Source organism: Balaenoptera acutorostrata, chromosome 18 (assembly GCF_949987535.1).
Source record: "Balaenoptera acutorostrata chromosome 18, mBalAcu1.1, whole genome shotgun sequence".
Taxonomy (NCBI): Eukaryota; Metazoa; Chordata; class Mammalia; order Artiodactyla; family Balaenopteridae; genus Balaenoptera; species Balaenoptera acutorostrata.
This window is the reverse complement of record NC_080081.1, coordinates 848,567-875,585: the sequence shown is the minus strand read 5'-3', so window position 1 is coordinate 875,585 and position 27,019 is coordinate 848,567. Positions and strand designations below refer to the sequence as shown.

The following is a 27,019-nucleotide window of genomic DNA, read 5'->3' as shown; positions in this document are numbered from 1 at the left end:
GACACTGTAAGCCTCGTCTCCCTTCCTCGGGCTCTCTCGTTTCACCGCCGGGTCACTCGGCCCATCTCGCCCGCACCTCCATTACTGACTACATCAGCTCAGCCTGGAGTCGTTGCTTCTCGTCGATGGGCTGGTTCCCTGACTTCCACGTGGGGAAGCCGTGCCCCGTCCTCCCTGTGTCCTCCTAGCCCCTCCCCAGGCAGCACGCGGGGGACCCACCCGGGCCTGCTTTCCAGGGGAGCCGGGCCTCTGTGGCCCCCGTGGGACAGGTGGTGGCAGGTAACCCGCCTGCGCGAGCTGAGCTGGAACCTGCTCCCCGTAGGGAGGTCTGAGCCCCAGCACCCACCCCCAGCCCACGACCAGAGACGAGACTCCATCTCTGCACAGGCCCTGATGATGTGCGTCGTGAGGGGGTCACGGCGGGAAACCGGACGGAAACCCGCCTTTGATCACTGCTGCCTCTTTTCACGTTGAAGTCGCGGGAACGATTGTGTCTGCTTCATCTGCAGCCTCGTCTGGAAACTTGCTTTTGTCAGAAACGTCCCTGTTGTTTTCACTCCCGCGCATTTCACGAGGGGGGCAGTGGCGGCCGGAGCTCTGTCCTGTCCAGCCTGGTCCTGGCCTCCCGCCCGGGCGCCCCAAGCACAGGACTCTTTATCTGCTGCTGTGAACTCTCGAATTTGGAGAGCCCAGAGCAGGCCAAAAGTCGTCTGTGGTTAGAGTTTTTATTTTTATTTTGGGTCTGGACCCAGTAAATTATGGTTTAGGTCAGCCGGCATCTACCATTTTCCAGATGGTCAGTGTTTCCAAATGAAGTGGGCCATCACTGGTGCTTCTGTGATCCAAACAATTTTGTGTTGAGAAATATGTCCGTGGCAGAAAAATGCCACTGAGAGCCGTGCCGAGGCCTGGATTTGTCTGGGAAGGAAGGGCCTGTCGTTCCCATTGAGTGTGGTCCGTGGGGAGGGGCTCCGGCAGAGGCCAAGGGCACAGGTCCAGTGACAGGAGAGAGGGTGCACACCTGGGCCCCCGCCTCACCGCGGGAAGTCCAGGCCCTGCTTACTGGCCCTGGAAAGGCCGGTGATTCACGCAGGGAGCTCTGATCTGATCAGCAGTTAAACCCATGGGTTCCGCTTGCAGAGCGCCACTTTAGTCATTGCACCCGAGTGAGGCTTGCAGAAGCAGAAGCGGAGACTCCCTGGGCGCAGACAGACACCCGTGGGCGTGGGCAGGGGCGACAGAAGGGGCCACACCACACACTGCTCATCCCGAGGAAGCCGAAGTGCTGGGGAAGGTGAGCCAGAAAAACGCCTCAAGTTTAGAAACACCTCAGTGCTATTTCATCTTCTTACCCATCAAACAAGAAATGTTGCCTTTTAAAGCTATAAACAGACACCAGAACAAGGAATTGCTTTGTCATTGGATCCCTGTAAATTTGAAAAATGGTCGTTAGGGGACTTCCCTGGTGGCCCAGTGGTTAAGAATCCGACTGCCGATGCAGGGGACACAGGTTCGAGCCCTGGTCCGGGAAGATCCCACATGCCACGGAGCAGCTAAGCCCGTGCACCACAACTACTGAGCCTGCGCTCTACAGCTCACGAGCCACAACTGCTGAGCCCACGTGCCACAACTACTGAAGCCCGCCGCCCAGAACCCGTACTCCGCAATAAGAGAAGCCACCGCAGTGAGAAGCCCGTGCACCGCAACAAAGAGTAGCCCCCGCTCGCCACAACTAGAGAAAGCCTGCGCGCAGCAACGAAGACCCAACGCAGCCAAAAATAAATAAATACATTTATTAAAAAAAAAAAGAAAGAAAGAGATGGTCGTTAGGCGGAACCACCTCTATAAAAATTGACCTGGTAATTCGAGGCTAGATTACATGTTTATGTTCCAGTCCGACATGTAACTCAGCTAATAGGTTCTGTTTGTTTCAGCTGAAATTCAAAACTTCATTAGGTGACTGACACTGGGTGAAATTGATTTTCGGCGTAGTTTAGACTCTCTTTTGTCCTCGTGTGCTTTCTGACTTTAACGCTCAGGCTGCTGTGCCCCAAATCCTAACAAGGCCGATGGCGAAGTTGTTGAAGGCGCGGCCGCTGCATCTGACGTACCTGGTGGCCCCGCGAGGCCCCTAGAAGTGGGGTGTTTCCTTGGCTCAGGCCCGGAGAGCGGGGGCGCGCTGCTTGCTGTGTTCATCCCATTTCCCCAGGGGTAATCTCTTCTTTTCCAGTTTCTCGGCTGTTGGGCGTTCTCCTTTGGAAACGCATCCAGCTCAATTTTATCCATCAGGAAATGCTATCTATTAAAAACCAAACCTTAAAGATGTTATTCGTTTTCCCTAAAATGGAGAGGATCCCGCATTCTGGTAAAACCCAAGCTTCACTGTGGTAAGAGGAGGGGGTGGATTTGTCTGGGAAGGAAGGGCCCGTCTCAGCTTCAGAGACGTGAGGTTCGCTGCACTGACCCAGGGTGGGGTCTCAGCATGGACGCAGAAGCAAGTGACGGGCAATGCTCGGGACCCAGGAATTCGTGGCGAGACCTAACCGACAGCTTTATTGAGGTAAAATTCATAGATCCTAAAACCCACCTGTTCAAGGAGTACAGTTCAGTGGAATTTAGTACTGAACCAAGTTATGGAACATCGCCATAATCTCATTTTATTGATTGATTGATTGATTGATTGCCACACTGTGCGGCAGGCAGGATCTTAGTCCCCCGACGAGGGATTGAACCCGTGCCCCCCCCCGTATTGGGAGTGCGGAGTCTTAACCACTGGACCGCCAGGGAAGTCCCCATCATAATCTAATTTTGAAACATTTTCATCACCCCGAAGAAACCCAGTACCCAAGCAACGGCTCCCCCAGCCCCTGGTAGCTACCACCATGCTTTCCGTCTCCATGGATTTGGCTGTTCTGGACGTTCCACATAAACAGATCATCCAGCGTTTGCTCCTTTGTGTCTGGCCCCTTCCACTTGTCCAGGGTTTGATTTGCATTTCCTTGAGGGCTGTTGATTTTGAGCATCTTTCCATGTGATGTTGGCCATTGTAAACCTTTGGAGAAAGTCTAGTCAAATCTCCTTATTTGTCTTTTCATTATTGGTTGCGATGGCCTCTGTCTATCCCAGGTACCAATCCCTCACTAGATACGATTTGCGAGTATTTTCTAGGGCAACCCTGGGGACCTTTCACGCATCCTCAGGGGCCGCGCAGGCAAAGCCTTGACCTCTAGTTCACCTGCATTTTGGTGGAACATCTTGTGATTCCCCAGGAACGTGGCAATCTGTGGGGCCGGGTCTCACCCACCTTCCTGCCACCCCCGGGAGGGTGTCGGGCACAGTTTCCTGTGGCCGTCCGGGGTTCTGATGGGGGGAGCTGCCTTCTGCCCGCCTCCCCCAGGATCGGGCTGCCCTCAGCCGCTGGTCTCTAGCAGTCTCCCAGGACGTCATGCCCGCGGCCCTTTGTTCACGCACACACTGCTTAGCCTGCAGCCAAGGAAACCCTTCGTGCTGCGCCTCGGCTGAGCCCTTCTGCACCCCAAGTCTGTTTCGGAAGCCCCGTGGGGCCTGCTGGCTGCGCGCCCTCTGAGCAGACAGCAGCGGTGCCCTTCCAGCTCCTGGTAAGCTGGATGCTTCATCTGTGCAGCTCCTGATGGTCGACGTGGGACCCAGAGAGGGCCCAGGGAGAGGCGGGCGGCACCTTGGGTTACCTCGTCCTTCTTCTGCGTTATAACCTGCGGGTGCTCCTCTGCACTCAGCCCGAGGTGGGGAACTTTCCCTTTCATGTCCCCAGAGCCGTGGGGGTGCAGCTGCCAACGTCAGGTGTACCTGTGACCTCAGGTGTACCCGGGACCTCAGGTGTACCCGCGACCTCAGGTGTACCCACGACCTCAGGTGTACCCGCGACCTCAGGTGTACCCGGGACCTCACGTGTACCCGCGACCTCAGGTGTACCCGGGACCTCAGGTGTACCCGCGACCTCAGCTGTACCCGCGACCTCAGGTGTACCCGGGACCTCAGGTGTACGTGCGACCTCAGGTGTACCCGGGACCTCAGGTGTACCCACGACCTCAGGTGTACCCGGGACCTCAGGTGTACCTGTGACCTCAAGTGTACCCTGGACCTTAGGTGTACCTGCAAAGTCAGCTTCCACAGGTGACACGTGTTGGGGGCTGAGCCGTGTCCCCTTAGGGGCACATGCAGGCTCTAAAGCCCTGTCCCTGCTCCAGTGGGGCCTGGAAGTGGCAGCGGAAGGCATCACAGCAGGGAGTGTGGGTTTCAGAGTTGAGGGACCCGTGTGGAGCGAAGGGGTGCAGGATGTTTAGGAGGTTCACCCTCCCCAGGTCACCCAGCTCCTCTCCTGATTCAGCCCCCGCCCCCCGCCCCTGAGGAGAGGCGCAGGCAGAACAGGAGCAACGGCCCCTCCCTGCCCTGCAGCTCTTAGTGAAGTGTCTCCTGCGCCCCCCGGGCCTTCCTGACGGTGGGGGAAAGCTGGCCTCGCAGGTTCAGGGCCTCTTTCCATCGGAGGTTCCGCCTCTGTGCCCTGACGGTGGTCTCTTCTCGCCTGTGTGTGTGTTGGACCGAACAGGGCGGAAAGTCTGCTCAGGTTCCTGCCTGGTTTAGGACTTGCTGGTGGAGAGATGGGGAGTGGCTTTATTTCTGTCGCCAGTTTGTAGATTTACAGTTAAGTAGCTGAAGCAGCTCTGCCTTTGTAATTTGCACACATTACCTGCCGTCTGGCTCAGCAGCAGGAGGTAAATACCCCTGAAGTCCCGAGACTTGTAAGGAGTGTTGACATGTCTCAGGGGAAGGTGGGACCCGTTTTCCTCCTGCACGTCCAGGTGGAGCGCGAGGAGGACCGGCTCTGGGGCAGGGTTTGCCTGGTCACTTCCTGCTGCTGTCGTCGGAAGGGGACCCGAAACCCCTCACAGCTCCAGGGGCGGCGCTCCGTCCGTGCTCTGTCATACAGGGCTGAGTAGGTACGAGGTTCATCCCCAAAGGAGCTTGTGTTGTGATGAAGTGGCGAGTCCTTCTGAATGTCGTGTTGCGTTTGTTTTCTGATCTCGTCCCACAGGCAGGTGTTGTACCCCGACCTGTACGGTTAGAACAGCACCGAGCTGGCGAGTGGTACTTGAGGTGTCGAACGATTACACTGAAGCCAGCCTGTGCCCTGAGTGTGAATTGGCCTGAACAAACCTCCTTCTGCCTTGCGTCCCTGGGGACGGGGCTCCTGCTGTACCTGTGCCTGCAGCCGCGGAACCGCTGTCTTCCACGTTTAGGGGGAAGGTTTCCAGGATTTCCACGTTTGTGTTAAAAGCTATATTTTTATGCTTCCTTTCCTTTCCTGGCTCATTATTATATATTCTTTTTCAACGTAACTGCCTGAATCCACGGGAATGAGAAGCACCTGTTTGGCCGTGTTTTGAGAAATAAAGGGAAATCGGGGGCCTTTTCAGCTTTCTTAACTTTCATACCCAGAGGTTTATTTACGAAGCTCGTAAGCAGGTTTTGAAGTCAGCATCCCTTACTGGTGGCCTCACCCCGATGGGAAGGCGGCAGGGAGCCGGCTGCAGAGGGGGAGGACCTCTTGTCAGGGGGGGCAGCTGGCCTCCACGTGGCCTTGTCCACACAGCTAGGCCCTAAGCAGAGGAAAGTAGGGACTTTACTGAGGAAGCGTGCGGACAGGCAGCTGCTGTGGAAAGGTGCTAATGGAGTGGGAGTATACACACACACGTGAGTAGACTTCTTTCCGCGAGAAGTTGACAGAAGAGCAGAGGAGACGACAGTATAAGCAGAAAAGAGAAAGAAAAGGGCAGCGTAAGACTAACAATAATCTCACACAACAGAAATGCTGGATTGCTCTGTTACCCGTGTTTGGCTTTAAAAAGTGAAGGTTCCCTGAAGCCACAAAGGCTGGACACGGTGCCGGATGGGACGGGCTGGGCACCCGGAGCATGGCCGTGTGTTTCCTTTCGTTGCCTCTGTTTGTTCTTGACAGCGCTGAGCGAGGGGCTAGGACGCCGTGCCGGGGCTGCCTGTCTGCGAGGGGGAGGGGGGGTCCAGGGCCCCGTGCCGGGGCCGCCATACGAGGCTTCATCTTCGTCTCTCAGCAGCAGCTATCCTGTCTCAGGCACCGCAGTGCTGAGTGCATACAGTGGGTTGAGTGTCATTAGAAGGTTCTTCGGGTCGGCGGCGTTTCCGTAATGTCTGGTGCACAGCGCTCTGAATAATGCAAAGATGAGTCAGAGCCAGGTCTTCTCCGTTTCCGGAGAGGCTTATTGACGGGCGGCTGCAGCGTGTGAACAGCCCTTCTGCTCTGAACTCATAGTTTTACTTTCTTGTTTTGTTAAAGACCTTTCCCAAAAGTTCTGGGATTGTCGTCCTTTTTTCTGAAGGCTTAGGGTTTTGCTGTCACTTTCTGTTTTTGAACTGACCTGCCCTGTGGCATTTCCACCGCCCACGAGCTTTGAAGGCCCCCCTCGACTCCCGCTGGGGGTGCGGGTGGCCGCTCAGACCGCCTCCCTGAAGAGCTGGGCGGGGGTTTGAAGCACTTACCCCGTGAGGGCCCAGTGGGCGGGCAGGGGTGGGGGCCCGGCCTTACAGGTGCGCCCAGCCCTCCCGGGGCCCGGCACAGACCTGCACCCAAGCCAGACCCCGGGGACAGCCCGCCCCCCGCCCCGAGGCCCGCTCTGACCGCTCTTTCCCCCGCAGTGCGCCGGGGAGGAGGAATGCGTGGACAGCCGGACCGTGTACGTGGGCCACCGCGAGCCGCCGCCGGGCGCTGAGGCCTACATCCCGCAGAGGTGCCCGGACAACAGGATCGTCTCCTCCAAGGTAAGCGGCAGCCTGCGCCCTCCCCGCACGGCCCTCGGCGCGTGGGCCCTTCCTGGCCCGGCGGCCTCCCGCCTTGAACAGCTGGGCTGCACGCTCAGCACCCCTCCGGTTGCCCCTGAACACTGTTAAGACTTGACAGGACGTCACCGCACGTTCTCTTCACGTCCCTCTTGCCTGCGTCACGTCTGAGGATCAGACTTGACGTCCAGGGCGTCCAGATGCCGCCGACACCACGTATTAGCTGTCTGGCCGCGTGCCCCTCTCGAGCCGCCCAGGCCAGGGTCTCCTGCTGCAAAGCGGAGACGACGCAGGTGCCCCGGTGCCGCCAGCTTGCGAACGCGCATGCTGGACGCGTGTCAGAGGCCGTCCGTCAGGAGCAGTGACGCAAAGAGGAGGACGCGTGCGTGTCACCGTTTACGGGGGGCGTGACCCTCTCTTGGCCCGGAGGTGGGGTTGCAGGACCGTCTTCACACCTCAGAGTGACCGGTAGCTGGGTCTTGAGAATGGGGTCGCTGACTCTGGAAAACAGTAAATGGTGGCTTTGTAGGCTACAGAGAACATTCCACATGCCTGGGTGTCGTGGACACTCAGACCCACGTCACAGACCCACCTAATTCACACGTCAGTGTGCTGCGTGTCCAGATACCTGCGGTGGACCCGCTTAATTCTTTCATGAGTTATCAAGAGTGTCCTGTGCTTGTTACGAATACTTGACAACAGAGAAGGTTTTCTCAAGCAGGTTTTTTTTTTTAATTTATTTTTTTAGTAGAAGTACAGTTGATTTGCAATGTTGTGTTAATTTCTGCTGTACAGCAAAGTGGCTCAGTTACACATATATACATTCTTTTTATATTCTTCTCCATTATGGTTTATCCTGGGGTATTGAATATAGTTCCCTGTGCTCAACTCTAGGACCTTGTTGTTCATCCATTCTGTATGTAATAGCTTGCATCTACTAACCCCAAACTCCCACTCCATCCCTCCCCCATCCCCCTTCCCCTTGGCAACCACACGTCTGTTCTCTGTGTCTGTGAATCTGTTTCTGTTTCATAGATAGGTTCATTTGTGTAAGGCAGTTTTCTTAATGGAATTATTTTATTTTAAAACTGCAATGTAAAATAATAACTTTAATCTCCAGAAATACAGCATGGGTAAGTCAGTTGCTCATAAACAAAATCAGAGCCAAACAGACGTCGTCCGTGGTTGTCTAGACGTGATCAATGAAAGGAGAAATAAACAGGAGGACCTCATATCCAGAAATAGGTCTTTCCAGTAGTGACATTTATAAGTTAGACAGTCTCGAATAGAGCTCACCGAAGATGCTCTCTGCCAACCACGAGTGCCCCCAAAGGAACAAAACCTCAAACGTATTTCTTAGAAATCTGCTCGTGTGCAGTGCGGACGCATCGAGGAATGGGAAAGTGCACTGAAAACACTCAGATGTTGTGCACGTGTGAACTTGCAGGGACAGGTGTCGAGTCCCCACGCTGCCCCGCGTCTAATCTGGGCAGGACGTTTGACGAAGCCACCTCGGCCGCTGAGTCACATCCCGCACAGCTGGCTTCTCCCCCAGGGGCGAAGCTTGGGCCCGGCTGTCCCAGCCCCGGTTCCTCCCGGGGACCTGGAAGGTTCTGTGCAGCCGCTCGAAGGAAACTTCAGAGACTCAGGGATCGGAGCAGCAAAGCCCTTCTTGACGCGTTTGGTGGACCGCAGCCCGAGGCTGCGGGGCGCTGTGTTTGTTATGAAGCCCCGTCCACGCTCTGGGGGAGATAATCGAGAGCAGTGATTCCGAGATCCCATTTATGACCCCTTGCTATGATTCAGGTTTCGAGCCAATTTATCATTTTCAGGTTTTCCCTTCTACTATTCCCGCAGCCAGTGGCCAGCAAGACGTTGAGGGGCCCCGTGTCACGTTCCGGGGTCTGCTCGGCACCGCCTTTCTCTCCTGCCTTGCCTGCGGTGGCTTCTTCCTGTGTGCCCCGAGGCTCCTTGGGTTCTGACAGAGGAAACCCACCCCCGGGGCGAGGGCGCTGTAAGGATGGGTTTCGATACACGTGCAGGTCCTGGGCGCCTTTTCAAAACTGTTTTCTTTTCAGGAAGGTTCCTTCACCCCAGAAAGCTGTGGAGCAGGACCTAACAGAGTTAAGTCAGCATCTGCCCCAGGAGCCAGATCAGGCTGTCACACGGGGGGGCAGGGGGGTTGGTCAGCATCTGCCCCAGGAGGCAGATCAGGCTGTCACACAGGAGGGGGGGGGGGGTTGGTGAAAAGTCAACAAGTCTCAGCTCTGAGGAGAGAGGGGGCTTGCAGGATTAGCGGCTTAAAGTCAGTTCCAGGTAGATGATGGTGTGTGATTTCAAGAACAGTTACAGACAACGTAACCTCGGTTGCTAATTGATCTCAGTACAGAGGAGATCCTCAGACAAGGACCTAGAATCCAAGTCAGTAGCAGGGAGGACAGGCCGTGGCTTTAGACCAGACGACGTGAACATCTGGACACACGATCATTTTCATTTAAAAACAGCTCAGGATGTGGAAAATACAACTTAATTTGTAAAGCGTAAGTTTACAGACAGGTTTGGAGAATATGTTTGTGGTGATGTATATATGTTTTCTTGGGAAGAGAACATTCATTTCTACCTTAAAAGATTGTCAACAAAGATTTCGTAAGTGCGCAGACGCACTTTAGTAATAAGTTTTATGACTTGTTACTTACGGAGTAGTAATACTACTACTAGCAGTGAAGTTGTAAGCTTGATTTTATTAAATCCAAGGCTGTGAAAGCATTTAGCATGTGAAAAGTTACACGAGGGGCGAAAATGCTCATCTGGCCTGATCCGAAGAAGTGCTGTTATAGGTGATCAGTGAGTTCTGTTTCCTTTTTGGGCAGAACCTGGTAGAAATGACCCCAGCACAACCCCTTGGCTTCTGACCTCACGCCGAGCCCCCAACCCAGGGCCTGCTCGAGCACCAGATCCCGGACTCAGGGGACAATGGGACTTCATCAAGTTACAAAATTGTACCTTTGGGCACAAAACGCGTGTGGCTCCCATCTCTGCCCTCAGGATGCTGTGGGATTAAATGTTCAGCTCAGGCTGTGCTGTCCCTCCGCCCTGTACAGAAAGCTGAACTACTCGTGACCTTCCGGGTCGCCTTCCCTGGAGATCAGTGACGGTGCCCGGTGCGTTTTCAGGGCGCCCCGCGCACACCTGTGCGGGAGTCCCCCTCCAGGCACGCAATAGCCACAGCCTCGGCGGTTTCCTGGTGCTCTGGTTTCACTCTCCGGGGCTGGCGAAGCAGGGTCGCGCCAGGCTGTCCTTGTCTCCCCGTCTCCACGTGACTAAAGGTCGACCAGGCGGGACGGCTTCTCTGCGTCTGAGCCGCCCTCCCAGTGAGTACAGGACACAGGTGACTCTCACGGAAGGAGGAGAGTGGCCGAAACCAGCTCAGCGCTGACGACACACGACCCCCAGGGCAGATGCACGCTTTGGGTGTGAAGTCTTTCGTGGCGTGAAAGAAACGCAAGGCTAGTAATTGTCCTGTGGAATCCGTACTCCTCAAGTTGTCTGATGGGAAAGAGATGCTCCGCCGACCTCAGACTCCTCAGCTCCCTCATAGCAAAATAAAACCCCTTTGTTCCATGCTTGTGGCTCAGTAGCAAGGATTCCAGTATTAAGTTCTATTCTACTGATCGCAGGACTTGAGGGATGGAGGTCAGAGTGTTGCATTGTACATTGTAATACAAAGTATTACATTATATTGTGGCCCAAGTGTCTAAGCAAATATTTGGAGCGTTACAATTTAGCAGAGATCAAAAATGTACAATTGGGGGACTTCCCTGGTGGCACAGTGGATAAGACTCGGCGCTCCCGATGCAGGGGGCCCGGGTTCGATCCCTGGTCAGGGAACTAGATCCCACATGCATGCCGCAACTAAAGATTCGCACGCCACAACTAAGGGGCCAGGGAAGCCGCAACTAAGGAGCCTGCCTGCCACAACTAAGACCTGGTGCAACCACATAAATAAGTAAATAAATACATATTTTTTTTAAAAATGTGGTAATGGAATATTTTTTAAATGTACAATTGGCACACCATTATCCAACTGCCCACTCTTACATGTGTAATAAAATGCTCGTTTTATTTTATTTTATCCATACAGTACTGATACATCAGTGCAGTCATGAATGTTTCAACTATCTCATTGGGTTTTCACTTTTCTTACCATACATCATCAGGGATTTTGACCGTATTACTAATACTCAGCAGTAGTAACTTACGACAGTCATTTATTCTGTAAAATACGGAGATCACACAACATAATGTCTAAGCTGCAGCATGGGCCTCCTGCACCTGATAGGAATAAAGTCATCATTTAAGTGGTTTCAAATTCCAGATCTGTACTGGTGCCCTGGTAGACTAGGATTTAGGAAACTGAAAGGGTGTCCTGAAATAGTAGCATTAAAATAGAATAAGACCAGATACTCACGTAGCGTGCTAGGGTTAATAAAAACTGATCTGCACGTTCGGTAGGATTGTAGAAGATGACGTTCTATAATAAATATATGGAGCTTTCTAATATGGAAACTTTCAAAAACATAGGAAAATAAAGAGAATAGGGTAACAAATGTCTATGCACTTACCATCCACTGTCTGCCATTATCAACACATGGCCCAGTGTGTTCATCTGTGCCTTCGTTTTCTTCCTCGAGATCATTTTGAAGCAAATCCTAAACAATATATAACTTCCATCTATAAATACTTCAGCAGATAGAAGATGGGATTTTAAGTAGGAACTTTTTCCATTAATGGGACTTTGCTACTGAGTAGTGTGTTATAGGTATTTGGGGAGGCGTTTTGATTAACTGCTGGGTAGTGAGTTTGTCAGCCTGGGTGCTGAGAGACAGGGTGGGTTTCATGGGCCGGGGCCTTAAAGACAATTCCATTTTGGGATCAGTATCTCGTAGAAATGAGCATACGAAGAATGAGAGATCATTCTAGGTTGGTTACAGAACCACAAAAATGAGACATAAATGCCGTGATGACATAACTTATATTTCTTTTAATAACTCCTTTTGAAAGTTAGTGAAAAGTAACTGAATTTCATTATGGCCCGCTTAAGAGAAAATATATCTCTCTCAAACATTTAAGAAGATTCATTTGTTTGTGCTTCTTCTCAAGTTGTAGAATTTCATCGTCTCAGTCATTTTTGAGACCAGCTTGAGCCAGAACTTGGATCTTCATTACATTCCTTTAAAGCACATGCTGTTCTTAATGCTCATTTTATAAACGAGAAGGGTAGAACTCAGTCATTAAATTAAATAGTTTGCTCTTACCCAATCTTTAAATATCAGGACCAGGGTTTAATATGGGGTCTGACTCCAAAGTCCATGTTTTTTGTGGTGTGGTAAAGAGTAAATATTTTGAGAATTCCATGGAGTAGTTAAATGTCCTGACGTAGCAGGAGCAAGTTAAAGATTCAGATCATGGTTTTGCGGGGGGCGGGGGGGGGTGTTTGTTTATTTTAAGAAAGAAAGTGCCTGTACTTTTACTGGCTGTCAGGGTTGGGATTTTTTGTTTGTTTTTGTTTGTTTTTCTGGTTGAGAAACAGAGGTAAAGAAGATCTAGCAGTGTGTTCTGTCCTCTCAATTTCTGTAGCTACATTTCAGTCTCGGACCTGCCTTTTGGTTCTCAACTTGGGTGTACTCCGGTGAAGAAAACCTAGTGTGCCTTTGACAAAATCCAACACCCAATCGTGATGAAAACTCTTGGAACGGAGGAGAATTTCCTCAACAGCTACCAAAAAAACCCATAGCTAAAACCATTCTTAATAGTGAAAAACTAGATGCTTGCACCCAAAGATAGAGAACAAGGCAAAGAGGCCCTTCTCACCATTCTTATTCAACGTCTTACTAGAAGTCGTAGCTAATACAGTAAGAGAAGGAAAGGGAATAAAAGATAAACAGAGTGGGAAGGAAGAAATAAAACTGTCTTTGTTTACAAGTGACATGATTGTCTATATAGAAAACCCAAAGAATTAACAGAACCTCTTGGAATTTATAAGCTATCATAGCAAGATTGCAGGATGCAAAAGTCAATTGCGTCCCTATATGCCAGCAGCAAACAAGTGGAATTTGAAATTAAAAACACAGCAAGAACCTGTGTTAGAGATCCTGGCATTAAAGGGGCTCTTGGGATGAGTTTGGTAACCAGCGTCAAGATCCTCGGTACCAGCTCCATCCCCTGATGGGAGCTGACCAAGGTGCTTGCGGGTCTAGATGCAGAGAGATAACCAAAGTGCTTACTGGTCCAGATGAGAGAGATGGCGGGCGGAGCAGGCTCTCCCCCTTCAGGGGGCGATCTTCATTAAAAGGCAAAACTGTCAAATGGAATTTTAAAAACAGTGTCCCAGCTCAGTGTTTACTGTAGGTTATGACACATGGGACATTGTTGTTTTCAACACAAAGGTTAGGGAAGGTCTCCTTCTGAGGCAAAAACGAGACATTTGGCGAGTAAGTGGCCTGACTACCCTCCCTGTGTCCCTCTCCAGCCCCCTAGGTAAGGGGGAGGGGCTGGGACACCTCCGCAGTGCAGGAACCTAGCCAAGCTGGGTCAAGACCACCTGAAAATGGTGACTTCTGTTTTACTTTCTGTCCCCTCCTAGCCATGCTGTAACAAAACAGAGAGCTTACCAAAAATTACAGTCAAAGAAAAATGCTAACCATGTGTGTTTTGAGTTAACAATCAGAGGTTTATATTTTACGAGAGACATTTTAATAGTAAAACTATTCTTAATCTACTTTGCCTTGCCTTGAATTATTGGAATTAGGTAGTTGACATATGCTGCTTTTGGAGCACATGTTCTGTGTTAGCAGTTGTTTTTACAGTCAACAAGTTGATAAAATGACTACAAACACTGTCAATTTTGCTTTGTATCTAAAACTAGACATTTTGTACTTTGAAATTCAGGACTGCTTATCATGTGGTAGAGTAATACTACACAATGTAAAATGTGACCAAAATGACCCCTTTCTGTTTTTCTTTTATACAGTACACATTTTGGAACTTCATACCCAAGAACTTATTTGAACAATTCAGAAGAATAGCCAACTTTTATTTTCTTATCATATTTCTGGTACAGGTAAGTCTGGTCATCTTTTTCTGTCACCTCAAATGTAAATATAAATAAGTGGCATTTATTCTCAGATGATTGGTTCACTCATCAGAAGGAGTAAGGACTTGGTGCCCCTTTATCTGCAGATACTTCACTTGTTTTCTTCAAGGACAAGCCTGTTGGTTCAGAGAGACCTGTTCACTAAAACATAGGCATGAGCGCTGTGCATGTGAACTGGTCCTGGCCACTTTCCGTCCTCATTCTCCAGTACTCATGGGAGAGCAGGGTCTTCCTAATCTTTAGTGGGGATTCTCCTAAAAAAAAAACATTAAGAGAAAGAGAGTTAAAAATAAGAGAGTGGAAACCACAGTGAGGTATGGATTAGGGAACAGGTCAGATGTGCTTTAAGAACAGCAAGCTAACTGGTCTCAATCATACAAAATACCATTGAAGGAGTTTTAAAATTTCCCCGACAGTAGTTTATGCAAATAATGTAATTAAAGTGTGGCACCAGAAGCAGAGGGGTAAATTGAAGTAAAACGTGCACTGGAGTCAGCTGGTGTCTTTGCCACGGCTGACGTGGCTTCCTAAGCACATCCCGTAATTAAGGAGAACAGCCCTCAGTTTTATAGTAAAAATTCATAGCTAATTTACCTCCGGTGGTGGGAGGAAGTGGGGTAACAGTAAAGCGAGTTAAAATGAGTCAAAGCAAACGTTGGGAGGTGTTCCAGGGCCAACCGGTCCGTCTAAAGCCCCTAAGCAGTGTTTCTGAAAATGACTCAACCGTTCTCTTCTCCTTGCAGCTGATCATCGACACGCCCACGAGTCCAGTGACGAGTGGCCTCCCGCTGTTCTTCGTCATTACTGTCACAGCTATCAAGCAGGTGAGCTTTACAGGCAGAAAGCAGGAAGGTCCTACAGAGTCTCTGGTACAGGACATCGCCTTTCAGCCAAAGCAGAGTTCCCTGCCTTGTTTCAGCTGGTTCGTAGGAAACTTAGCTGACTTCTAGAAATTCACTTTTGTGACTGGTTTAGATAGAGTCTTGAGTTGAGAGATACTTGAGTTAAAAGAAGAGAGACTGTGTAATTTAGTGCTCGTCTGTCGCCCTGAGAGTTTGAAGAGGACACGGTCGATCTCACGTGGAATCGCCCGGAGACGGCACCTGCGTCGCTTCGCCCGCTGTGTCCCTGGCTGCCTGAGCCCCGAGGACCTGCTCGTGCACAGGGTCTGGGATGGAGCTCCACAAGCAGAGCCGCCCGGCGACTCCTGACTCGCTCCGTGTGGATCGCGCTGTTCTTCGCCGTCCTGATAAAGCCGGTGACGAACAGGACGGACAGTTCGTCTCTTAGTCCCACCATCCGTTCAGCCAGTTTAATGCTCAACCATCACCTCTTGTTTAGTTCCAGAAAATGCCCGACATCTTGAAAGAAACCCCCGTACCCATGAGCATCGCTCCCCATCCCCCTCCCCAGCTCCTGGCAGCCACCGGTCTACTTCCTGTTGCTCTAATTGGCCTGTTCGGGACATTTCACGTTAACAGAATCATACAGCAGTGATCTTTTGTGTCTGGCTTATTTCACCGAGCATGTTTTCAAGGTTTATCCACGTTGTAGCATGTGTCAGTGCTTCATTCACAGATGAATAACATTCCATCATGTGGATAGACCACATTTTGTTTATCCATCATCCACTGATGGACATTTGGGGTGCGTCTACTTTTTTGTTGTTGTTAATGTGGCTTTATTTATTTATTTACTTCTTGCCACATGGCGTGGCTTGTGGAATCTTAGTTCCCCGACCAGGGGTCGAACCCAGAGAAAGCACAGAGTCCTAACCACTGGACCGCCAGGGAATTCCCAGGATGCTTCTACTTTTTGTCTATTATGGAGAACACCGTTACAGACATTCACATATAAGCTTTGTGCGGACATAGGCTTTCATTTCTCCTGGGTACCTACAAAGGAATAGAGTTGCTCTAATGTTGTAAAGAACTGCCGAAGTATTTTCCAAAGTGACTGCCCCATTTTACATTCCAACCAGCCGTGTGTGAGGTTTCAGTTCCTCCACATTCCTGCTAAGGCTTGTCGCCCATCTTTTTTATTACACTTCTCCTAGCGGGTGTGGGGTGGCATCCCACTGTGGCTTTGGTTTTACATTTCCTTGGTAACTAATGATGCTGAGCATCTTTTCATGAGCTCATTGGCCTTTTGTAAATCTTCTTTAGAGAAATAGCTTCACGTCATTGGCCTGTTTTTAAATTGGGTTGTCTTTTTATCCATGAGTCGTGAAAATTCTTTATATGTTGTAGATACAAGTCCCTTATCTGCTGCACACTTTTTTTTTTAATGATTTATTTATTTACTTATTTATTTGTTTTGGCTGCGCCGGGTCTTAGTTGCGGCATGCGGGATCTTTTAGTTGCGGCATGCAAACTCTTAGTTGCAGCATGCATGCGGGATCTAGTTCCCCAACTAGGGATGGAACCCTAGCCCCCTGCATTGGGAGCGCAGAGTCTTACCCACTGGACCACCAGGGAAGTAAGTCCCTGCTGCAAACTTTTGAACACGATGACATTTGCATTTGAAATAATTTACAGAAAGACAGCATCGAGTTAAATTCTTGATGGTCACATCGTTGCTGACAAAGCCATGCTTTCTGTGTTAGTTTCTAAATAAAAAATTTTAAAACTGAACACACATGTCACATGAGACACAGTACAAGTGACGGTGGGTGACAGTGGGAATGAGGTGACGCATGGCGGAGTGATTGACTCCAGACCAAGAAAACATGAAGAATGGAGTCTCAAGGTGACCTCTGTGAGTGTAAGGGCGGGGCCAGCTGCTCTCCCAGCTTGTCTTCAGCATGAACGTCTGGACTGGTCTGTATTTAATACAGAACCGTGAGCAGCGTTTAAGGATTCCTTTGTGATCATTTGGGATTTACTTTCCACTCACCAGTCATCTGGAAACACAGATCTGAGCAACGATATGATTTTACTTCATACCCATGAAATTGGCTTTTAAATGTAAAAGTCTGAAGAGCAGATGGGATTAAGATGTGGTCAAGCAGGCATCCACACACTGATGGGAGCATGTCGGGACCGTCTTGGGGAACAGTTTGGAATATCTGGCGAAGCTGAGGACGTGATACAGGGACCCACAGATAGAGCCTGGTCTAGGCACTTAGCACATACTGTGTGAGCATCTTAGAACAGACCAGTCACCAGGGGTCTGGCGACCCCGGGCCTGATCTTAAGAGGGTTCTGCCCTGAGACAGTGATGCAGGCAGAGCCGAAAGAGCACCGAGCCAGCCCCAAGAGCATCCTGACCACAGCGAGGGGCCTCTGGATACAGCCAGTGTCCCTGTCCCTAAGTGTGTGCCCTTGAACTCCCCGCCCTGTGGCCACAGAGTGAGGGCGGTGGTAGCAGCTCCTGGTGGGTGAGACCCGCCCATGGGCACAGAAAGCGCCTGCCCGCCACCTCGGCCAGGACACGGTGCCAGGCAGGTGGGAGCACTGCCCTCCGCAGCCCGGGTCCATCCTGGCTCGACCCTCGGACGTCGGCCAGCAGACCCGAAGGGCCTGAGGAGAGGACGAAGGAGGTCCCCTGTCAGAGCTGTGACCTTCCAGGACCCCCCGTACCCTAGCTCACTTCCAGCTCTGCCAGCCCCCCGCTGCCCTCCTGACCGAGCCCTGCCTCCCCGCCTGCCTCCTCAGCCCCCTCCTCCCTCTGCATGCAAAGCCCCTCCCACGGAGCCCACCGCCTGGCCAGCTCCCGTGCCCCCGCCCTCCTCTGGGTGCTGAGCAGCATGTGGTGACGTCGGGCGCCTCTGCGTGACCCTTGCGGCACTCACCTGGGTGGGCACAGCCCCTTGGTGCCGCCTGCTCCCCTGCCCGCCTGCCCGCGGCCCTCACTCCTCCCTCGGCCGCTCCTGAGACCCAGGGGGCTCGAGCAGCTCTCGGCCCCCCAGGGACCCCAGGCACAGCCCAGCTGACCCGAGGACGAGGACGGTCGTCCGCCCGCGTGGGTCCCGACGGGAGCGTTTGGAGCCGCGTTGGGTGGGGCGGAGTCGGGTTGGTCCTGTCCTTGCGGGCCGGAGGCCGCGGCACGGGGCAGCCGGGACGCGGAGCAGGAAGGGGTCGGTTCAGGACGCGTGTCCCTGTGCAGGACGTGCCAGGACTGGCCCGGGTGGGGGCTGGGTGCGAGGGAAGGGGGCACGAAAGGTGACGTGGCTTCGTGCACGGCGGTGGCGGGAGCCCAGGGACGCGGCTCCCGCCCGCTCGTGTCCACACGCACTTGACCGTGGCCACGGCCGCGCCCGCCAAGTCCAGGAGGGGCTCACGGCGTCTCTCCCCCACCGCAGGGCTACGAGGACTGGCTGCGCCACAAGGCCGACAGCGCCGTGAACCAGTGCCCCGTGCACTTCGTCCAGCACGGCCGGCTGGTGCGGAAGCAGAGCCGGAAGCTCAGGGTGAGTCCCCGCCGACCCCAGGCGGCCCCCAGACGGCCGCAAACCTGTTGCGATGAGAAGACAGCGCCACGGGGCTGTTCTCTTTGGCCAAACCTTCGTCTGAAACTGTTTCATTTATTGGATGTAGGCCCACCCTCTTCCCCAAGTACTGCTCACTTCGGGCAAGCTCCTACCACTATCTTTTTGTAACTTCTTACTTCTATGTATTTATTTTTAAAGCTTTAATCGACTTTATATTTAGAGCAGGTTTAGGGTCACAGCAAATTGAGTGGAAGGTCCAAAGCCTCCCCGTGTCTCCCTCGCCCCCGGTCCCCCGTGCACAGCCTCTGGGCCATCAGGCTCCCCCCAGGCCTGTTGTCTGGAGCGTATGACATGATAGTAACCAGTCAAGACAGGGAAAGCTCTAAACACCTGTAGAAAAGTCATTTTACAGGAAGGCAAAATCATATTAGTATGATCAACTCTACTAGTTGGAAATTTATGAAAATGGGGACAGAAACCTCCCTGAAAGCTGCATTTTAATTTCTTCTTTTTCAATATATTATTGGTGTAATAATGCATCATTATGTTTAAATTCATGTTTAAATTATTTAAGTGGATTATTTTCAGGCCTATGCTCGCCGTTCAGAAGCGCTCACATGTGTACAGGTGATAAGTGTGATTTTTACGGTTTGTCCCCGAGTCGTGTCTCGCTGTGAGCCTGGGGATGGAGCCGGGCCAGCCTCCTCCGGCCTCTCCTTGGGTTTGTCCTCGTCCTCCCCCTAGTCGCCGCCCCCCTCCCCCTCCCCTGCAGCCCCACCATCCCTCTGTGCGCCCCGGGGCTGCTTTCCTGGCCAGAAGTCGTGGCAGGGCCATCAGGAAGCTGCTGTGGGAGAGAGTCGCCAGCCCTCGTGCACAGGGACAGAAAGGTGGGCCTCCGCGTCCCTGAACCCGAGCCTCTGCTTCCAGGCACACCCCCAAGCCCTGGGAGGGGCAGCGGGTCAGCCTGGGGGTCAGTGGGTATCTCGGGCGTAGGGCAGGGTTCAGGATGCCGGGACGCTCCTGTTTCAGGTGTCATCAGCATGTGGTCCGTCTTCGTTAACCTCATGATAGTTATTACATGTGTTCTATATTGGATGTATTTTTAAGTTTTTAAACCACATTTTCTTTGTTTTATAAACTTCACCGTCCAGGTGTTTCAGTAATTCCCCTCCGTTAGCCTAGGTTGGCGATATTTTCCTAGTGGTCAAGGAGTCAGGAGGTGAGGAGCTGGGAGGACAGCCTCTCAGTGTGGGAACAGCAGTGGGGACCCCCATGTATATGTTAACAGGCTCTTTCGGACCCTAGGCTCCAGAAGACCGTTTCCTTTAACAACTATATTTCCTTTGCAAAGTCTTCTATACTTTTAATAAACATCTCTTCAGAAACAGACCTAAACAGTACCTATCAGCAGAAAATTGAATTTTTAATGTATCGATCTCCTATGAGGAATGTCTGCTCTATATCCAGCCTGTTTTACCCGAGAGGATTTTAATGGAGTCTGTGAGACAAGGAAGGAAGCAAAGGCTGCTTGTGGCTAGTAGAAGAGAAACCTTCAATTTGTCCACCGCCAGGATTTGTCCTTGCGTGGAGGGCGTCATACAGTCTGTAACTTTCATGCAGCTGAATTCCCTTGGGACTCACCCAGGTTGGGCATCTGGGCACCTTCCTTTCGTTGCAGAGTCTGGGGTGGTGGTGGGGGTGGCCCAGGTGAAGGATGTTGATATTTCTCTAGTTTGGGGCCGTTCAAATAAAGCTACGGTGAACATTTGGGTACAGGTTTTTGTATGTGTATAGTTTCCGTTTCTCTGGCGTCAAAACTCAAGAGTTCAGTTGCTGGGTCATCATGAAATAATGGTAAAAGGAACAGCCAAACCATTTCCCAGCGTGTCTGCACTGTTGTACCTGCAACGTGTGAGAGGCCCGTTTCTCAGCATCCCCGGCAGCGTTTGGTGTTCTCGCTGTTTCTTCTTTCAGTCATTCTGATTCTCGGTGCGGCTTAAGTGTGTGTTTCCCTAGAGGCTGGTGAACATCTTACCATGTGCTTATCTGCCATCAGGACATCTTCTTCATGAAACATGTATTCATGGCCTTTACCCATTTCCTCCTTGGATTATTGAGGGTTTTCACTGTTGAACGTTGAGAGTTCATATATTCTAGAAGCTGGTCCTCTGTCAGAAATACCTTAATGGGGTATTTCGCAAAGCAGAAGTTGTTCATTTTGATGAAGTCCAATTTACTGATCTCTCGTTTTATGGCTGCTGCCTTTCCTGTCAAGGTTAAGAACTCTTTGCCAAGCCCTGGAACCCAAAGGTTTTCTCCTGGTTTTTTCTTCCTGAAAGTTGTATAGTTTTACGTTTTAGATTTAACTTCCTGATCCATTTTGTGTTACTTTCTACGTCAGGTGTGCGGTTTAGGTGAAAGGCCCTTTTTTGCCCAGGTCTGACCAAGTGCTCCTCTGTTGGAAGGCTGTCCCTCCTCCATCGAGTGGCTTTCGTACCTTTGTCCGAAGTCAGTTAAGCGTATTTTCGTGGGTCTGTTTCTGGGCTCTCTGCTGCGTCGCGACGGTCTGTGCCAGTCTTCTGCAGGGGCCACTCGGGACCACCCAGCCCTGATCACTGCGGCTTGTCACAGCCTTCGTGCCCGCAGGGTGACTGCCCACCTCATCTGCCTGGTTGCAGTACAAATGCTGCATATATTTCTATCATTGCAAAATAGAATATTGCAAAATATTCTGTCCTATTGCACCGTGAAGCATCCAGGTCTAAGGCTGGGGCACTGACCTCACAGGTCTTTCCTGGGGTTGGGCCAAATGTCCGGGAAGCGATCTTTCTCAGTCATATTAGCACCCACACACCTTCCTGCAGGTAACACCGTGATGGTACCTGTGGGAGCTGCCGCCCAGAGCCCGGTTTTCGGTTCACGGTGCTGTCTGTCTGTCCTGCAGGTCGGGGACATCGTCATGGTCAAGGAGGACGAGACCTTCCCCTGTGACCTGATCTTCCTATCCAGCAGCCGCGTGGACGGGACCTGCCACGTGACCACCGCCAGCCTGGACGGAGAGTCCAGCCACAAGGTAACGTGCCTGTTGTTTGTGCCCCGTCGGGACCTCCCCATCCACCCCCAGCTGTGCTCTTGTGGCCAGAAGCTACACCGGGCATGAGGCTCTGTGTTCAGGGAAAAGCCAGGGACTGTTTCCTCTCGTTTGCTTCTCCCTGTTTCCCACTTTCTTCCTTCCATCCTCAGCCCCGCTAACGACCAGCCTCTCAGGTTAACAGAAGCAACTCCATGTTCCTTATTTAGCTGTGTCGTTTAGCGGCGGTACCCAGTTAAGGATGGAAGGAAGAGATTGTTGGAATTTTGAAGTTTTCATTTTACTGGTCAAAGTTAGTGACTTGACTGGACTGGAATTATGTGAAAAGTGAGTCGTGAGTCTAGATTTTGCCCGACTGTTACATCAGTGAGTGTCTTTTTTTTTTTTAATTTATTTATTATATTTATTTTTGGTTGCATTGGGTTTTTTGTTGCTGCGTGCGGGCTTTCTCTAGTTGCGGCGAGCGGGGGCTACTCTTTGTCGCGGTGCGCGGGCTTCTCATTGTGGTGGCTTCTCTTGTTGCAGAGCACGGGCTCTAGGCGCGCAGGCTTCAGTAGTTGTGGCGCACAGGCTTAGTTGCTCCGCGGCATGTGGGATCTTGCTGGACCAGGGCTCTAACCCGTGTCCCCTGCATTGGCAGGCGGATTCTTAACCACTGCGCCACTAGGGAAGCCCTATGAGTGTCTTTTTGTTAAAATATCTTAGTAAGGATTTTCTGAAATTATGATTCATTTCTTACGCTCAGTATGGAATTCTGTACCAGCAGCTAGTGCTACAAAATTTTAATTAACAATCACAAAAGAAGAAACACATCGCAATTAATTTTAAGGATTTCATTGTTTTAAAAACCTGGAAGCTTCTAAGGAGTTTATGAACGTGAGCCTTGCTCTGAGGCTCTGGCTCCGGAAGTGCAGCTCTGACAGTGCTTGAATGCTGCCCGTGGACACAGGCGATTCTATGCCGGGGAAGCACCAAAGCGTGCCCTAATCCTTTGTGGGTGACTTGGGGTGTCATCGTATGAAGCCCTGTGGGGTTTCCCACGTTTACTCTCACATTTTCTATGTAACGAATCCCAGGAGAGGGGACCCTTCTGGCACAGTCAGCTGTCAGGGAGAGCAGTTCTGGGCTGGAAAGCGCCGGGTGTCCAGTGGCCGCTGGAGCTTAGGGTGTCATGTCCCGTCCTCCCCGGCCCCGGCAAGCCGTGCACTCCCGGCTGCGGGCTGTGGGCTGCCGTCTGCACCCCGACCCACAAAGGGACATCCCTGCCTAGACGCGTCCCCGGAGCAGACGCCACGAGCTTCCGGGAGCGTCACTGCTGTCAGGGTGAAGTTTCACGGCAGTCACCCTGGTCCAGACATGGCCCCTGTCAGCACCGGGGCTGCGCTTGGACCTCTCTGTGTTCGTGCCTGGGGGGGCCGGAGTCACCTGAGCCCTTTCCTTAAAAGCAGAGGTCACGCCTACAGTTTTCACATCTGTAAGACGGGGGCAAACCTGTGTTCCAGGGGCTCTTGTGAGGCTATAATTAGGAAATGTCCCAAAGTGCCGGATGCACAAGTGCCTCCACAACGTTGCCGGGATGCTGTGATCACACCCCCTCTTTCTCCGAATCCTTTCACGCTTTGCCCGACACTTACTCATGGGAGACACGGAGGAGACTGCATCCCCTCCCCCCGTCCCTCCTTCCTCTCTCCTCCCAAGGCTGGTCCACCCATCCACGCTCCCGGGTGCCGTCTGGGCCCATCTTCTCAAAACGGGGTCCCAGACCCCAGCACCGGCATCACCTGGGACCAGGTTGGAAATGCGGTTCTCGGGCGCCACCCCAGACTCACGGCCTCAGAAACTCTGGGGGCGGGGCCTGGGGTCCGTGGCCCCCTTGGTTTGAGGAGCCCTGGGGTCAAGGCCAGGTGAGGGTCCGTGCAGAGAGCTGTGCTCCCCGGACAGTGACAGGTGCGGGCAGCTTGCCATGCCTGCGACAGCTGTCTGTGAACCGTATAAACAGAAACGAATATTTTAGGTCCCAAATTCGTTTCCTAATTCAGAGCGACCACTCTGACAGATGAATCCAAGTGTCCAGTTTAGAAGAAGAATTCTGTTAGTTGAGGGCACTGGCTAAGAATGGAAGAATTTCCTGGCACCTAATAGGTACCGGAATCCCGGTGGAACCTACAGTTCTGTAACCTTGTTACATTTGCAAACTCTTTATTGTATACACCCTGTCTCGTGTGGTAACCAGGCTTTGTCACCAGGCTTATGTATATGCCTAAAAAATTAAACATCGGTGCTGCCCTAGGACGGGAGGCCCCCGCTGCTGGGTTTGTCTTGATCATTTTGGCTGTGAATTCCCGTTTCTTGTCAATCTGCAGACCCATTATGCAGTTCAAGACACAAAGGGGTTTCATACGGAGGAAGATGTAGATTCTCTCCACGCCACCATCGAGTGTGAGCAGCCCCAGCCCGACCTCTACAGGTGAGCCGGCCTCCTTCTCCCTGGGCGTCCTCCCTGGTGTCCATGCCACATGGCCTAACCGTGTGGCTGTTTGGAATGAGATTGTAAATCACTGCTGAAAAATTAGGACCTGGTCAAAAATACATTACTTCTGTATTTTCATAGTCCAGCAACAGTCCAATCCATTACTCTTAATACAAATATTTGAAAAGGCTTAATGGAACTAAATTTGTCAAAGAAAAATGAATTTTCTGTATTTTGAGGAAGTGACTGTAAGGAAAATCATTTAAGTCATGAGCTAAATAGAACAATTAAGAAGTGGGAGGAGGGGGGAGGCGTGGTTTAGCCTCACACCCCTGTGTTTCCAGTACAGAATCCCAGCCCTTCTTAGAAACGGGTCAGGGGTGAGGAGGGGGGCTCCCCAGAGCCGGGTTCTCGGGTCCTGCCCCGCCCCCCGGTCCCCTGCTGCCCTGGCAGTGACCTGACTCTCCTGTCCCCAGGTTCGTCGGCCGCATAAATGTTTACAGCGATCTGAATGACCCCGTGGTGAGGTGAGGATTCCTGCTTCTTCTGAACACTTGGCGATTTCGTCTCTGTCGTTCAATTAAAAGTGGATTCTTTTCCTGATGAGAGTTTTTCATCGTTGCTGTCCTGCTGGGTTTGAGGGGGGAATTCTGCGTGACCGGAGGTCCGGGGTCCGCTCCACTTGCTGGTTTCTCTCGTGCACACGTCTGGACGCGGTAGCAGACGAACGACCCCGTGGAGCCGGGATTCTGCCGAGGGTCTTCTCACAGCCGGGAAGGGTAGGAGCTGGTCCAGCAGGCGAAGGGGAAGGCGCGTTTCCCCAACAGAAACGCTTTTCATAACTGAACAGACCGTGCGTCTTCAGCTAGGAGGTTGAAAGGTTTCTGACTCGGGAGCCGCTTTATTGGGCTGCATGAATCTGCCCAGACTCATCACTGGGACACAGCCTCAGTCTTAGACGTTGGGGGATGTGTCTCCCAAGGGCTTGTCCAGGCTCACGTCCCCCGGGGACGGGGGAGTCTGCTGCAGGGGGTGGGCAGTGGCCAGTGCGGTCACAGGTGGGTGTCCACACCTGCTTCGTCAGTGGCCTCACCCCGGACCGCTGGCGGCAGGGAGCTGACTCAGCCCTGAGGTCGTGGCGCCCAGGCGGAGCCAGCCCTGCTCACTGCAGCTGTGGCCTGTGCTGCCTCACTTCCCGGGCCTTGGACGTTTTATCTGCACGTGGCCTCAGGTCTACACTGAGGGAACTTGGCTTTCAGTAGGTTTTGACATTGCTCTCCTTCTTCACAAATCCCACTGGTTAGAGAAATTACCTTTCTTCCAATTTAAGCAGTCACCGGATTGTCTGTGTCGTGGCATTTCCTTGTGTATTAAAGAAAATACTGGGCCAGAAGTAGGAAAAAAACACTCAGTGGGAAATTACTGCAAAATACATCGTCATGGGGTTTATCTCCTTGAAAGGCTCCAGAAATGACTTGTTTTAAGGAAACAGTTGGCACCCCTCTTAGCATGTTTTGATCCCCATTCTTCATCAGCAGGTTAGCAGTTGCTTTCCAGAATCTATGGAGGCATTGCCTTGATCTTTCTTAAATACCTGTTGTTCTAAAGGTAAATGCCTAGTTACTTTGGAGAAATAATGTGGCTTTCTGTGTCTTGCGAGGACTAATTTGAGTTTGAACAAGAGTGAATATATTTAGACGGATCCATATTGCCAGTGAGTGAGACTGGAAAAGTGAACACTGCAGGCTTTCCTTGTTTGATATTTGGACGAAGTTGAAGGCTGAGCCCTTTAGGAAGATAATTACCAATATATTTTGTATTTTGATACTAATTCTAGTTTAGCTTTTTAAGTATCTGTATGATTCAGCAGACTTCTAATATTTGGGTATTTAGAGGTGTTTATAAACTCGTGGTGTGGACAGTTAGGAGTTATATAGCTAAGCTCTCAGTCTCTTTGGAGTGATATTTCTTCATCCTCCTGTCCAAACTAGAAGTGAAGTACTTTTTGAAGTAAATTAATTTTAGACTCCCCAGAGACACTTTATAAAAGGGCCATTTATTTCCATAAACACCTTGGACATGAGCTGTCGTAAGTGTTTACTAACAGGCTGACAGTACTTGTAACACAAGCAGACAGCACGTGTACAGCCGGGCGCCTGTCCCACGTGGCTGTGAGGATGGGGGACACACCCTGAGGCCATGGGACAGCCCTGGGTAGGCCCGTCAGGTCGGGTGGGGGGGGCCCCTGCCAGCGCACCCTGCTGGGCAGCCCCCCTTTCTCATCTTCGGCCTGATGTGGTCCTGAGCTGGGTCAGCTAAGTATACTGAACGCATTTAAGCTTATCACGTTCAGTGGATTCTCAACCTTCCATGGTAAAGGGAAATTAAACGCTGACAAAGTGAAAAGCAAGCTTTAGCAAATCTTTCCCTTTACCCCAAATCAACTCTTTCCCTTTACCCTCCAAAGAAAATCAGGAGAATATTGTAAATGGCAACGTTAGTGAATCTGAATTCTGCTTATTTCCCTTCTACTCTTGGGAAACGAGAAGAAATTACTACTCGGTCAACAAAGGGGACCACTGGACCGCGAGCCCCTGAAGGCAGAGCGTCTGTCTGCTGCTCACTGTTGGGTCCAGAGTGCTTGTTTTCACCCGAATGGTTTCTGAATTCCTCGGTCACTGCATTTGCCCCTGGAGCGCAGTACCTGGGTCGCTCCAGACTGCCAGGCCACCCGCGTTCAGGGGCCTTTGGGGTTTGGCTGCAGTGCTTGTAAATGCCACGCAGGGCCTCACAGCTTTCTTGCCTGAAAGCGCGACTGTGTTGTGTACGTGAAACCCCCGAGGGTGCGGTAGAAACAGCTGAGGCACAGGCACCCCTTGGGGTCCTCGGTGCCTCAGGCCTCAGATGTGAAGCCTGTTAGGAGCGGGTTTCCGGGTTGGTCCCTCGAGTGGCACTTCTGACTAGTACCCAGGGGCTGCTCATGACACCCGCGGGTGCCCCACCACCCTCGCTGTCGCCAGTGGA

At 51.7% G+C, this 27,019-nt stretch overlaps 1 protein-coding gene across 5 annotated transcripts in view; it reads left to right on the top strand.

Annotated features, from left to right (window-relative positions):
- The window catches only part of ATP11A (ATPase phospholipid transporting 11A), a 124,753-nt gene that overhangs the window by 54,182 nt on the left and 43,552 nt on the right, over positions 1-27,019 (top strand). For all 5 annotated transcript variants that reach the window (XR_009005880.1, XM_057532692.1, XM_057532690.1 and 2 more), the window contains exons 2-8: positions 6,709-6,831; positions 13,880-13,969; positions 14,746-14,826; positions 18,306-18,413; positions 21,379-21,507; positions 23,889-23,992; positions 24,472-24,522. Coding sequence is in view for 4 of the 5 variants with exons in the window: in XM_057532692.1 (XP_057388675.1) it covers positions 6,709-6,831; positions 13,880-13,969; positions 14,746-14,826; positions 18,306-18,413; positions 21,379-21,507; positions 23,889-23,992; positions 24,472-24,522 (686 nt within the window). In the remaining variant the exon portion in view is untranslated. The remainder of the gene's footprint in view (positions 1-6,708; positions 6,832-13,879; positions 13,970-14,745; positions 14,827-18,305; positions 18,414-21,378; positions 21,508-23,888; positions 23,993-24,471; positions 24,523-27,019) is intronic.